Raw genomic sequence first — 14,109 nt, 5'->3', positions numbered from 1 at the left:
AGCGTGCTCCATCTTCAACTTCGCTTTGTACTTCATAGCAATGAGACTTGAAAGACACTTTTCTTTAAGAAATACTTGGAAATGAGAGAGATAAGACATCAGCTTTAGGCAACATGTCAGTGACAGCACTCAACAGGACTCCAGCCTTCAGCGTGCGTGTGTATGATATTACAGATGTATTTCCACCTCTCTGTGTATATAGAGATGTTGATGCAGCGAATTAAAATCAAGCTGTGCGTTATACTTCCATTTGTGATGGGACCATTCCTGGCTCCAAAGCGAGAGCTATCAGCCTCTGAATGGCAGGAGCGGGTGGAGAGAGCAATTGTCTTCTGCCAAAGACAAATACAGCAAAAGGAAAGAAAAGGCCCTGAAAGATGATGAATGGTTCAACTTCCTTGGCTGCAGGAGCCTCTTCTTCATTAACTGCTCCACTGCCTTTTATTTCCCCCCTTTCCTTTTCCCTTTGGCTCTGTGCATCTGTCTGTCTGCCTGAAGCCGCGTGGTCCCAGTTCAGGTGTCCATCCCCCTCCTCTCTCCCACCCCAGAATGCAGCTTTAGATGAGAAAAACAAAAAGAAGATGGTTTTACATGTTATATTTGTCACCTCGTGCTGCATCCCAGGGGCAGAACCTGCCTGATGCCACAACACCCACAGCAAACACAGTGCAAACTTGGGGTACCTCCAAATGCAGGCCCATGGAGCCAAGGAGGATGCTTCTCGACCCAAGGTAACTTCCACAGAAAAGCCCCCCAATATCTGAAGCTCACTGGAAGCCACTCAATCTCTGGGGTCAATCCCATGTCCCCCCTATTGCCCAGCTCTTCTTTATGTCCCCATTCATCCCTTGGAAACCCTGCAGACACCAAGCAGGCCAGAAGCCTGTGGAGATGCTGTGGGGCAAGATCTGGTCTCTTGCTGTGGCTCTTGCTTCCCAGGGTGACCGGGCAGGACAGGGCACAAGTGGGACAGATGAAGGACTGATGGCTCCATTTCACAAACTGAAGGGAACTGAGGCACAGGACCACCACCATGGGAGCTTTCCCCTTTCTCCTTCAACAAGCACATGCAGTCTGAGCAAGGCTCCATTAGCCAAGAAAGTGCCTTTTAAGCTGAAGACGTGGTATGGTGAAAGGCTTCAGTTTTTCAGCTCTCCTACTCTCTTTCTAAAGATATCCAAACTGGCAGCAGACCCCTTTATAATGGGGAAAGGTTCACTTAGATGCACTGCAAGCTCAACGATTCATGAGAGATACTCGGGAGCTCTTATGCCTAACTCATCCTTTTAATGGATTTGCAAATGATGGGGCAGGGGAGAAAGGTCAAGGACTTGAGGATCTGGTCCCTAGAAATCCCAGCAACAATCCAGCGATAAGGCAGAGCAGAGGAATTCATGGTTATCTGCTGCCATCTAGTGTCATCTGGACACCCAAAAGATTGAATTGATAGACTCACAGAATCCCAGCCTAGTTTGTGTTGCAAGGGAGCTTAAAGCTCCTCCAGCTCCAACCCCTGCCATGGGCAGGGACACCTTCCACTAGAGCAGGTTGCTCCAAGCCCCTGTGTCCAACCTGGCCTTGAACACTGCCAGGGATGGGGCAGCCACAGCTTCTCTGGGCACCCTGTGCCAGCGCCTCAGCACCCTCACAGGGAACAGCTTCTGCCTCAGAGCTCATCTCAATCTCCCCTCTGGCAGGTTAAAGCCATTCCCCCTTTTCCTGTCCCTCCAGGCCCTTGTCCAAAGCCCCTCTCCAGCTTTCTTGAAGCCCCTTTAGGCACTGGAGCTGCTCTAAGGTGTCCCCTTAAGAAGCCTTCTCTTCTCCAGGCTGCCCCAGCCCAGGTCTCTCAGCCTGGCTCCATAAAAGTGCTCCAGTCCAGTCCTTAGAGCATTTTCAAAGCCTCAAGTCCTGTCCATGTCAGGGACCCCACACACATCTTATACTTGTGGATACATCAGGATGGACATCATCCATATGCACTCCCTGTGACCATCTCAGGTTAGACAAAGCCAGCAAACAGACCATTGTGCTTCACCCTTAAATTCCAACCTCTGCTCCAAGCAGGGAGCCAGCTTGCAGCCCAAGGGCAGAGGATCAGGGCTGGGCATGTTGGAGGGCTCTTCTCAGCACTGTTGCTCTGCCTGAGGAAAAGGGATGTCATGGGTCATTCTGCACCATAGCAAAGCTAATCCGCCTCAAGAAAAACCCACTGGTAGATGCAAAGACATCTCCCAGGCAGAGAAAGGGGCTTTGAGAAGGGCAAAACTATCTCTGAGTACTCATTGTGCTGCTGAGCAGAGCCTTAGAACAGAATCATAGAACCAAGTAGGTTGGAAAAGACCTTTAAGATCACCAAGTCCAGCCTTTACTCCAGCACTGCCAAGGCCACCACTAACCCATGTCACTGAGGGCCTTGTCTACACTTCCAGGGATGGTGATTAAACCAGTATATCTTTGCAGGATGCCTGAGATCAGAAATTGGGGTTCTATCACTTCCTTTTTAGCCTGAATAGCTCAAATTTAGCCCTAGATGTGCATGTCCTGGCTCTGCTCTCTTGGATAGTTGCAAAAGCTGTGGACTTCCCATTTCTCCCCATTGGCAACAGGAGGAGATGAAAGGGAGTGTGATGGCCAGGTAAGTGACAGCAGTGGGCAAGAATCCAAGCCCAGGGACATTGCATCAGCTTGATGTGGTCATTCAATTGGTGGTGTCACAGTAAGGTGGGTTTTTGACTGCTGTGCTGTCACCCCTCACTTTGTTATTAAGTTAAATGGTCCAAATCATTGGGAAAAGTTTCTTCCAGCCACTTCATCATCTGTTCAACTGTTCAACCCTTTGCTTCTCCAACTGTTTAACCCTCTGCTAACACCTATAATGGACAGTAGAATGGAGGGCATTCATAGGCAAGAAATAAGGTTTCCCCTTTCCAGGAGCTCCGTAGGTTCTTCCTCAAGTCTGACTATGTCAGAAGATAGGAGACCACTAAAAAGCATGGGACCTTGGGAAGATTTAAGGACCAGTTCATTTATACCATCCTCTGGAGGTCATATGAGGATGATCTCAAGAGGTTCCTTTCAACCTAAATGGCTCTGATTTTGTGACTTGTTATCAGAGGAGATGCTGGATCCTAGATCCAGCCTGGATATCCACCAACCAAGCAAGATACAGAGATACCAGAGATGCTTCAAGGAAGACCCATGTGCATGACCAAAGACTTTGAAATGAAGCTTGATCATAAGAGAGTTAAGGACAGCTTAGGATAAGCTGGCCATAACCACATCCTGCAATTAGCAGCCCAGTTTTTAACACTGGGCATCGTGAAACACCAGAACAGTTTCCTGAGGGTTGTCCCAGAGCCCGCACCATGAACAACCTTTAAATTGGTTGGACACATCTCAGGAAGATCTACCCCAGGTCAGAGGGGATCTACCCCAGGGTAGTTGACCAGTTGGACCAATGATCCCAGGTTTAAGGGCTAACAGAATGGTCTCCAGGGATCTGTGTGCACCAGTGTGGTTGGACACCCAGAGACCTTGGTGTCTGTAGGCTGGGGGAAGTTCTGAGCAAGAAAAGAGGCAGAGGAGCCAGGGGACTGTACAAAGCCTTTGTTCTCACTTCAGCCCCTGACAGAGCCGCATGTCAAGTCATAGGAAAGTGGCACGGTGTAATACTGTGCAGGTCAACAGCACCTTTCATCTGAGGATTGTAAAAGCCCTTTCAAGACATGAGTTTGTTAAACCTCACAACACCCCTGTGAGGTAGGTATCACCCCCCTTATTACAGACAGGGGGGAAACTGAGGCACAGAGAAATGCAATGGCTTGGCCAAGGCCTTTTGGCAAGCCAATGACACAGGCAGGAGGTCTCCTTGCTCTTGTTCCCAGCTTGTGGCTCCTTCCCCCTTTGGACAGCAGAGTGTGAGCAGCTCACAGAGCCACTGCTTGGCTTGCCCCATGAGCAGGGAGTATGCAATGTTTATGGGGGGCTCCTGAGCCCCTTGATAGCACCCTGGTAACCAGCTGCCACCAGCACTTTGGACATTGAACTGCTTCTCATATAGCTTCTCCATCCAGGTACGACCCCAGCATTGTCACTGTTGTTTCTTGCGCAATAAGGCAGGAGGCCAGGAGGAGCCTGAGAGCTTGGATCCTTCATGGGAATGTCCCAGCACATTGTATGGCACAGTCCAAACTGGAAACCATTTTGCTCTGATGGCAAATGTCTCCCCGGAGACAATGCCCAGCATTGAACTCTGGTGGCATGGGTGGCGGTGAGGTCTCACCAGGCCTGGAGGAGAAGGAGGAGGTAGCTAGAAGGATATTACAAGGCTTTTGCTGCCACTGTTGTCAGTGTTGGATGTTCACCCCATCTCAGCCCATGTGCAATGTCAAGAAGAAACTAAAGCTGGGGGGTAAATTGGCCAGAGCTGTGGTGGGGTCTCCATCATGGTATAACCCCATCACCAACCCACCCCAACCCTTGAGTTACATCATGGTACCAATTTTCCCTCTCCTCCCCCACCAAAACTACAGTTTTTGTGCTGAATACATATTCTGTCTTATAAAAATAGTCCTCTGGTATCAAAAGACAAATAAAACAAGAGAGGAATAAGACCCCTGTGGCCAGCAGCAGTGCAAATCAGGAGAGCCAGCTCAGGAAGGATGGGCTTAAGGTGTCCTTGGTTTGTCACTTCTTCAAGGGGAAGGAGGTTGATTGGACTTTGATGGCTGGGACTGGCCTGGAACGAGAGGAATGAAAAAGGAGACAACCTCATTTGAGCGCAGAGAACAAGCATCCACCCCCTCCACCACCACCATCCTTCCACAGCTCAGGGAAGACAGACCAGCTGCTATCCCTGAGACCAAAGGGGACATGGGACGGTCATGGTCACCCATGTCCTCTCTCATAGATACAACCCCAAACTGTATCATTTTGAAGTGTTTTTGCTTGGCCTACCCTCAAAACCCTGATAGGACACAAGAGTCCACCAAAGCACATGGTGACACCAGGCAGTAACCAGCAGCGAGAACTGGGAGCCCACCAGCTATGGAGTGATGTCCCCCAAAGGGTTACTGCTCTTGGCTCCCTAAGTACAGCCAAGGTAGTATAGAATCACAGAATCACAGAATGGTTTGTGTTGGAAGGGACCTTAAAGCTCATCCAGCTCCAACCCCCTGCCACGGGCAGGGACACCTTCCACTAGAGCAGGTTGCTCCAAGCCCCTGTGTCCAACCTGGCCTTGAACACTGCCAGGGATGGGGCAGCCACAGCTTCTCTGGGCACCCTGTGCCAGCGCCTCAGCACCCTCACAGGGAAGAGCTTCTGCCTTATATCCAACCTGAACTTCCCCTGTTTCAGTTTAAATCCATCGCCCCTTGTCCTGTTGCTACAGCACTACTAAGAGACATCACCAAATCAACAACCTGATATGGACCTTATGGTCCATCCTTTGAATTCATGAAATCTCTCCCTTCATCCATCCAGGAAAGACAATTTCCTGGCCCTCTCCTAGCATGTTGGCAGCACCAGGTAATGAATACAGACCAGGACACGGGTATGTCCTGCTCTATGCCTCAAGTCTGGCCCTGCCAGTCTACACTTCCTGACATGGGCATTGTTTCAAGAGAGGATGGCCAGGGACTGCTCCCAGTGGGCAGCAAGGACGAAACTACACCATTTGGGGAATGGAGCTGGGTTTGGCCGCCAGGATGTGCCAAGTCTTCCTCTTTTGAGACCGCGGAACAGGCCTGTTTTATCTACTGGAAGAGATGAGCTGCAGGGATTGAGTTACACTAAAAAATGCTGGGGCGTGTTCAGCCTCTTTGTGGTGACAACTACAAAGGCATGTGAACCTAAAATAGTGCAGGAGGGTCAAAGCAGTCATTAAGACTGTCTGGAGATGAAGGTCAACTTCAGTTCAGCACAGTGCCTTCTCTCCATGGCTGGATACAGCCCAGAAGCCTGGCTAGCAGGAGTGGATGCAAGTGTGATCCCTTGAGGCTCCACTGACCCGTATCTAGAGGATGTAGCAGTACAGCAAGAGTAGAGTTGAAGGTTGTAGTGATGTTGTGAAGGACTTGGACTTAATCTCCCAGCTCCAAACTGGAAAACCCTCAGTTTTCTGGACCCTTTGCTGGGGTACCAAGAGGGGCTATGTCCTGCTCATCTAGGAGCCTCTGGGAAGGCTGGTATTTAATCCCCAGTGTCCTGGTTCCCATTCCACTGCTTAACCAAAGGCCATCCCCCCACCAGCAGTCCCCATGGTCCTGCAGGGTGTCTGTGGCTCACCTTTGAGGTGGCATCGGCCTGCAGGGAAGAAAGAAGAAAGAGAGCATCAATGTCCATCCCTTCACCCCAGTGCCCCCCAGCAGAACAGCAACAGCTCCCTCCATGCCCTGGGATGGGAGGCCACGTGCACCCCCAAAGGACGGCATCACCCTTAACCCATCAGGACCTTACAAGACCCAAAGTCCCAACCTTGGTCATCATTGGCCAATCTTGGCCAAACACTGTGGGGTCCTGCCTGGTGGAGGCATGGCTGCAGACCCTGGGTACATGCAGGTACCTGGCTTGGGTGGGAAGGCTCTTCTCCTGCACCATGCAGGAAGGAGCATGGGCACAGGACTGTCTATGCACACAGCATCCCCATCTGGACAAATGCTTTGGTTATAGTTACTTCCCAGTTAGAATTTGGGATGTCTTCTGATTTCCTTCTTACCTTTGCCCACAAATGCCCCACATCAAAGATCTACAATGGCCTACAGGCCAGTTCCCCTGAATTTGGTTCGCTTTTTGCTCCTTTGTAGGTACAGTGAACAAACTCACATACCCCAGAGCACAGAATATCTCTCCTTCTCCTCAGCACCCTGTCTTGTACACACCAGCCATACTGGAGAGGAGCAAGAGAAACCCAGGCCACGGTGAAGACACCATGAGAGGCAGAGCAGAGCACACCACAGTGACATTTGGGATGTCCCACCCGGACACGATCCATAAGACACCCTGCTGTGTCCACCTGCAGTGGTGGGAAACAGCTCAACTCCTCCCCTAACTTACTTTAATGGCCTCGTGGGGTGGCTCATGGCACTTGTACCCGACACCTTGAAGTTGGTAGGAGGGACCATGACCAGCAGGGTCTGTCCATGTGCAGGAGGCAGCTCTTTGGCCATAAGAGGACTTCCAGGCAACGGCCGACGGGGTGGCTGATGCTTTGGGGCAACCTGGGATCACAAAGTGCATGGTAAGAGACAACAACCTTAGAGGAGCATCCAGTGACCTCCTCCAAATCTCTCTGCGCTGCTGCTGAGCTGAGATGCTTCAAAGCGTCTAATAACACCCAAACTACCATAAAATGTTCTCATTTTAATACTCTCATCTGATGAGCTTTCTTCATCAGCACAACAGGTTCATCTCTTAGGGTTGGCATGTCAGCTCCTTAATAGTGCCCAATCCAGAAGAGCCACAGGCAGCCAAAACCCATGGAATTTCTATGAGTCCAGAAGGAAAGCACAGCCAAAGCTCACCAGTGGGGTCCTCACAGGGCTGCAGGGAAGAGGTCTCTTCGGAGGTGGCAGCTTAGCCTGGGACACGGCCGCTTTGGTGGGCACCATGGGTGATCTGCAGACTGGAGGTGGTGGCCTGGCAGGTTTGGGGTCTCTTGGACGCAGAGGGATGGAGTGAGGAGCTGGGCGAAGAGGGTGGACGATGTTGACAGGCTGAGAGCTGGGTCTGGGGGGGAACGTGGCCCGTGTGGCCTGCAGGGATGAGAAAAGCAGAAGCATGGAGAAAATCCTTAGGTGAGTTTTCCTGGGTGCTGGAAAGCAGATGGGCCCCAGAATCTGGGTGTAGGGAGCAGCAGGAGGAGCACTGGGTATTTATTCACGTTCTGGGAACACCACTTTCATCATCCAGCCCAAAAACTGAACATGTTTGCTCCTGATAACCATATGAGAGCACACAGGGATGGGAAGGGTGCTGGTGTCGGGACAGCTGGAGCAGGGTCAGCTCTGCTGAATCCATTTCCACAGACAGAATCATAGAATGGTTTGGGTTGGAAAGGACCTTGAGATCATCCAGCGCCCATCCCCTGCCATGGGCAGGGACACCTTCCACTAGACCATGTCTCCCAAGGTTCTGTCCACCCTGGCCTTGGACACTGACAGGGATGGGGCAGCCACAGCTTCTCTGGGCACCCTGTGCCAGCACCTCAGCACCCGCACAGGGAAGAACTTCTTCTTATATCTAACCTGAACTTCCCCTGTTTCGGTTTGAACCCATCACCCCTTGTCCTACTGCTACAGTCCCTAATAAAGCAAGAAGGCATCTGCCCTGCTCTCAACCACTGTGGCCATGCTCAAAAAACTTCAATTCTTCCCAAATTCAGCCCTAGAATTACCCATCCCAGGCTCACCAGAGCTGACACAACCACAGCAGAAACATCTGCCTCCAAGAAACCTAACACAAAGTCATCAGGGAGATTGCACAGACCCTGCTAAGCTTTGCTGTGGTGGTGGGCAACTTCCCAGCTCAGGCTCCTGGCAATCACCAGGGTCTTTCTGAGCAGGCAGAGCTCAACAGACTCACTTTTAGGAGGGGTGTGTATTACTGAGCAAGGGCTCACAGTGTAGACACAACGCACAACCATCAAGGAGCATCAGTTGCTTGCCCAGTTGCTAGAGGTAGATGTGGTCACCCACAAGTATAAAGCACCAGGGAGGGAAAGCAAACGTGGGAGGTGAGTTATTACTTACTTTACTAGTGTGGCTGGAGGTGGAAATGTTCCTCAAGGTGAAAGCAGCTTTGGGATGGCCACTGGTTGACTTTCGACTGATGGTTTTGCTCCTGCTCAAGATCACAAACATAAATCGGAATCAGAGAATCAACTGGGTTGGAAAAGACCTCTAAGATCATCAAGTCAAATCTTCACCCCAGCACTGTCCAGTCCACCACTAAGCCATGACGCTAAGGGATAAGTGCTGGGTGAGCAAGGTTGTCAAGTCTGTCAAGTCTTTCATGAGATAAGGAGGGTGATGAAGGTGGTTGATTGGTTTTCTCAGACTATTGCTGGGGTTCTGAGGTATGTGTGTGTCTGTTCCTGTACTGGGAGGGGAAACAATCATAGAGTCACAGAATCCCAGACTGGTTTGTGTCGGAAGGGACTCTAAAGCTCATCCAGTTCCAACTCCCTGACACGGGCAGGGACACCTTCCACTAGAGCAGGTTGTTTAGATACTCTCACAAAACGAGAGTATCTAAATCCAGTGTTTCCTTAGAGCCCTTCCACTTCTTGCAGGTTGCTAGGAGGAGATGGAAGGAAAGCTCCTCAGTACCAGGCCACCTTCATCATCACTCTCTGAGGTTGTCCTGTCCATGGGACCATCCCTGATCTCTGCTCAGGGAAGAGCTGAGAGCCTCAGATTTTCCCAGGAGAGAGCTCTTCACATCTCAAACCAGGTCTCAAACCAGTTTGAAACAGACCCTGTGCACCACCAGCTACCCCACAACCATTCCTACCAGGCTGGATGCTGCCAGAGGCAAGAAAACAAGGTTTCTGTCTCACTGGGTCTTCAAGAGAGAAGGGATTTAGGAGGAATCACCCACCTATAAGTCTCCTGGCTCCTCCTCCTTATCTCCTTTATCCATTTATTCAGGAGTGAGTTCTCCCGCCGGTACCAGAAGTAGATGATGATCATCAGGGCCGGGAGGAACAGCAGGAAGATGAGCAGAAGGGTGATTAAGATGGCTTCATGATCTGGCAGGGAAAACACTAAGATAAGTGTGGGGCTGGGAGAGCAAACAGCCTCTGGCTTCACTCAATGGAAACATTGGTCCCATCTGCCCATTCTCAGCCACCCAAACTAGAGACATCATTGCTGATCAACCACCAAAAAGGGAGTAGCACAATCCGGTGGTCTCTGATGGGTGGCCACCAAGCTGGGCACTGAATGTCTGCTGAATAGATCCAATCCAGCACATTTGGGAGCAGAGCTGTCAGCAGCTTTGTCACCCTCTTTCCCCCTCTTATGGCATCGCTCCAGCCCCACCAGTGTCACAAGGCACCGGATGGAGTTGTAACTCACTGTCACGCTGCACAGGGCCACTGTCCACGCTGCCACCCAAGCCTGGCTTCTCGCAGTAGGGGGGAGCCCAGCCAGCATCACAGTGACAGTTCTTGTTGCTGTTGCAGACCTGCAGAGAGAGGAGAAGGGCTAGAGACCACAAGGGAGGTGGTGAAGTCATAGAATCCCAGAGTGGTTTGTGTTGAAAGAGACCTTAAAGCTCATCCAGTTCCAACCTTTCTAAGATCTCATCTCAATCTCCCCCTTGTCCTGTCCCTCCAGGCCCTTGCCCAAAGCCCCTCTCCAGGTTTCCTGGAGCCCCTTTAGGCACTGGAGCTGCTCTAAGGTGTCCCCTTCAGGAGCCTTCTCTTCTCCAGGCTGCCCCAGCCCAGCTCTCTCAGCCTGGCTCCAGAGCAGAGCTGCTCCAGCCCTCGCAGCAGCTCCGGGGCCTCCTCTGGCCTCGCTCCAACAGCTCCATGTCCTTATGTTGGGAATGATGGTCCGTATGGTGGGGATGAGAGCAGACAGCCAGTGGCAGGAATCCAGGCTGAAGGAACCTAGGCCCTGCCAATAATCACCCCTTGAACATCACCTGGATTGTGCTTGTGTTGCCTTCAAATCTGTGATTGTGATGTACAGAGATATTTCCTTGCTGATACTTTCATTTCCCTGCTCTTTGCAGAAACCCTGAAGGCAGGTATCTTACAATCTCAGCTTTCACACTGCTTGACTGGACAAACTGTATGTCCTTAACACTTTATGTTAGGCCAGGGGTTTGTTAAACATCTTCCCCTCAGGGTCTTTCCCATTAAATCACAGCATTTCTGAAGCAGAGAATCCAACCCAAAAGCCTTAACAACACTGAGCAGAAAGGAAGGGTAAATTTGGGTGTTTTACATATCACATTTCTCTAAATAATCCAGCAGTGATTCTTCCACAGCACTTTGTTGTTGTCTTATTTGGCAGAGCCTTCTGCAGAGGTCAAATCTCTGTAGGTTTTAAGCTTTGGACAGTGGTTCTTCCTATTCACTGAACCACTTCCCTCCTTTTTGCAGTCCCAACTGTCTTTCTAACTCTTGTTTTGCTCTCAGAGGGAACAGGCACCTGCTCCAAGCACTAAACACTCTCCAGTTCAAACTGGACTCTGATCCAAGTTTTGCAGATGGTCCTTACATCACAAATGATCTTCTTCCTCTAACTTGGACATGGGTGAGCAAAGATCTGAGCTCAGCCTCACCCGTAGCTGATGCATGAGACAACTATGAAAAGCAGATGCCCACTGCATTGCAAGGGTCATCCCTATGGGAGACACTTGGTTTTGCTTCAGAATGTGTCTCATCTCAGGAGCCTGCTATAGGTCTCAGGGAGTAACTCACCCCATGGCCGTTGCACCGGGAAACACACTTTTCCAGCTCAAAAAGGGAGGCATTCTGGCACCGGCGATCCTTGCAAACCTGAGGGACAGCCAAGAAGTTGTGGTTAGAGAAAGACCCAGGAGAGGGACGGGGATCTACAGCTGGGAATGCTCGGGAAGGATGTTGTCAACTGGAAAATGTAGAATCATAGAATCCCAGACTGGTTTGGGTTAGAAAGGACCTTAAGATCATCCAGTTCCAACCCCCTGCCACGGGCAGGGACACCTTCCACTAGAGCAGGTTGCTCCAAGCCCCTGTGTCCAACCTGGCTTTGAACACTGCCAGGGATGGGGCAGCCACAGCTTCTCTGGGCACCCTGTGCCAGCGCCTCAGCACCCTCACAAGGAAGAACTTCTTCCTTATATCTAACCTGACCTTCCCCTGTTTCAGTTTGAACCCATCACCCCTTGTCCTATCACTCCAGTCCCTGATGAAGAGTCCCTCTCCAGCATCCAAAATGCAGGTTGGTTAAATCACACTGTGCCAAGTCAGTGCATTTCACTCCAGTTTTCAGCACAGCCAAGGAAACCTCTGACATTCCCTCCTCCAGGATGGCTCGGAGGAGACCAGCCACCACCATTCCCACCCCTTCCCCTGACAACCCTCCTGGCAGCTCCTGGAGATGGCATTTCCCATCTGGCCCTAAAACCCAGGCACCAGCCAAGACAAAACAACACTGGATTTCAAACCCTGCCATCCTTTCTCATGAAAATGTTGACATTTTGGCTTTCCACCCCAAACTGGGATGAAGATTTCACAGTTACAATGCCAAACAGCAAAGGGCACATCTCCATGGCCAATGCTGTCTGGCGCGCATCCCTGATACCATGTTGTCTACCTGCCTTCTGCCCTTTCTCAGCTGAACTGAGCCTCTGTAAAGTACTTGGAGATGCAGAGGCTGGAAAAGAGACTAATATTTAGTTAGCAACATCTGTTTGGATCTCTAGTCTTGATCCTTAACACTTCCCTAACACATTCTCTAAGGTTTCCCCTGGGAAACTATGTATTCATAGAAGGAATCCTCATCCATCAAGCCCTGGGGCATGCAATTCTTGTTGGGGTCACTCCACTACGCACGAAATCAGTAAAGAAGCATGGAGGCCAGAGAGAAGAATTTGGTGGCCTACACACAAGCATCTGGTGATGTGTAGAAATGCTCTGGTTGAGATGTCACCAGGGAAATGTCTGCAAGTGTGGAGGAAACCACATCCTATGCACCGGCTGTAATGCAGAGAAGAGCCAATATCCACATTGGAGCTGGGATACGAGCCAAGGAGATGTCGTTCTGTAGCAGACCCTAAGCCTTAGGAAGAGGTACTCACCATCCCATCTCCACATTTAGTCCCTGTCATCACTAGCCCGGGGTCAGAGAGGTCTTCCTCATCATCCTTCGCAGTGTACATGTAGGTACCGCGGCACTTCACCTCCCGCCCATTGAAGCGGATGGTGGTGTCAATGGACACAGTGTTGGTCCCCTGGGGCTTCTTAGCTGAGCTCTGGCACTGGATCTTGCCACACATGGCATCCCTAGGAGCAGGGCACAGAGAGGTGAGGACAGATGTGGGTACCAGCCACCTCACCCTCCCTGCCCCATCTGCCCCACTGCCTGCTGGCTCCTCTCCCTCTGATTTATGATTGTGTTAGGCTATGACGGAAGAGGCTCAATAGGTTCAGAAAGGACTTAGATATCATGGACATCGCAGAGAAATGCTGGAAAGAACAGGCAAGGGCAGTCCCTGTAACATCCCTGGTCGAACTGGGAATACTGGAGAGCACACGCTCCCTAAACAGCATCCTCCTGATGCTGGCTTTGATTTTCCCTTCAGGCTGGGCTGAGAGGTGATGTGTGGTGGGACAACCTCCCTGCAGTGATGGAGCCCAGGAAGGACCTGGTGGCTTCCTCAGGTCCAAAATGGAGTTGGCCCAAGGGGTGATGCCAGGAGGTTGGGGTAGGATCCTGCCAGTCCCTTCACAGGGTGCAGGAGGAGGAGATGGAGATGGGGCACCCATGGGTGCCAGCGCTGCACCCACCTCTTGTCACATTTCACGTAGCGCCCTTGGCTGTCTTTGCCACAGTTGCCGTAGGTGTTACCAGCCATGTTCACGTCCTGGAAACAGGCATCTGGGGCTGGCCAGGCACCTACAGAGGGAGGAAAGGTCCATGTGGGATGGGGAAAGCAGCCAGTGGGGAGAAATACTGAAACTGGGAGCAGCAGCTGGATGCTCAGAGACAAAACATCATGGAAAAGCCTCCTGCAGAGCTGCTGCTGCGGGTGCCAGGCCAAGAACAGCATAAGAGGGATGAAATCATAGAATCCCAGAGTGGTTTGTGTTGGAAGAGACCTTAGAGCTTATCCAGTTCCAACCCCCTGCCACGGGCAGGGACACCTTCCACTAGAGCAGGTTGCTCCGAGCCCCTGTGTCCAACCTGGCCTTGAACACTGACAGCTCATATAGAGCATATGAGCTATGGACTGTATGTGGAATGGGGGCCATACACAGCTGTATGCAGTCTGCAACCACACAACACATGTATGTGTATATATATATACATAAATCCACATATATGAAGTGTGTAACAACCATACAAAGCATTCTGCCATGTGGGAGGTGTCCCTGCCCATGGCAGGGGGTTG

The 14,109-nt window shown here is 51.1% G+C and overlaps 1 protein-coding gene across 1 annotated transcript in view; it reads right to left on the bottom strand.

Moving 5' to 3' along the window:
* Nucleotides 1–3,591: 3,591 nt before the first annotated feature.
* The window catches only part of ADAM33 (ADAM metallopeptidase domain 33), a 31,499-nt gene continuing 20,981 nt past the window's right edge, over nucleotides 3,592–14,109 (bottom strand). The window contains exons 15-24 of the mRNA XM_030492451.1: nucleotides 13,505–13,613; nucleotides 12,796–13,000; nucleotides 11,435–11,512; nucleotides 10,080–10,188; nucleotides 9,601–9,751; nucleotides 8,751–8,841; nucleotides 7,524–7,754; nucleotides 7,057–7,220; nucleotides 6,289–6,306; nucleotides 3,592–4,738 (exon numbers count right to left, since the gene is read on the bottom strand). Coding sequence (XP_030348311.1) covers nucleotides 4,687–4,738; nucleotides 6,289–6,306; nucleotides 7,057–7,220; nucleotides 7,524–7,754; nucleotides 8,751–8,841; nucleotides 9,601–9,751; nucleotides 10,080–10,188; nucleotides 11,435–11,512; nucleotides 12,796–13,000; nucleotides 13,505–13,613 — 1,208 coding nt within the window. The 3' untranslated portion in view covers nucleotides 3,592–4,686. The remainder of the gene's footprint in view (nucleotides 4,739–6,288; nucleotides 6,307–7,056; nucleotides 7,221–7,523; nucleotides 7,755–8,750; nucleotides 8,842–9,600; nucleotides 9,752–10,079; nucleotides 10,189–11,434; nucleotides 11,513–12,795; nucleotides 13,001–13,504; nucleotides 13,614–14,109) is intronic.

Source organism: Strigops habroptila, chromosome 7 (assembly GCF_004027225.2).
Source record: "Strigops habroptila isolate Jane chromosome 7, bStrHab1.2.pri, whole genome shotgun sequence".
Classification (NCBI taxonomy): Eukaryota; Metazoa; Chordata; class Aves; order Psittaciformes; family Psittacidae; genus Strigops; species Strigops habroptila.
Note: the sequence above shows the minus strand (reverse complement) of the source record. Positions and strands in the feature narration are given on the sequence as shown.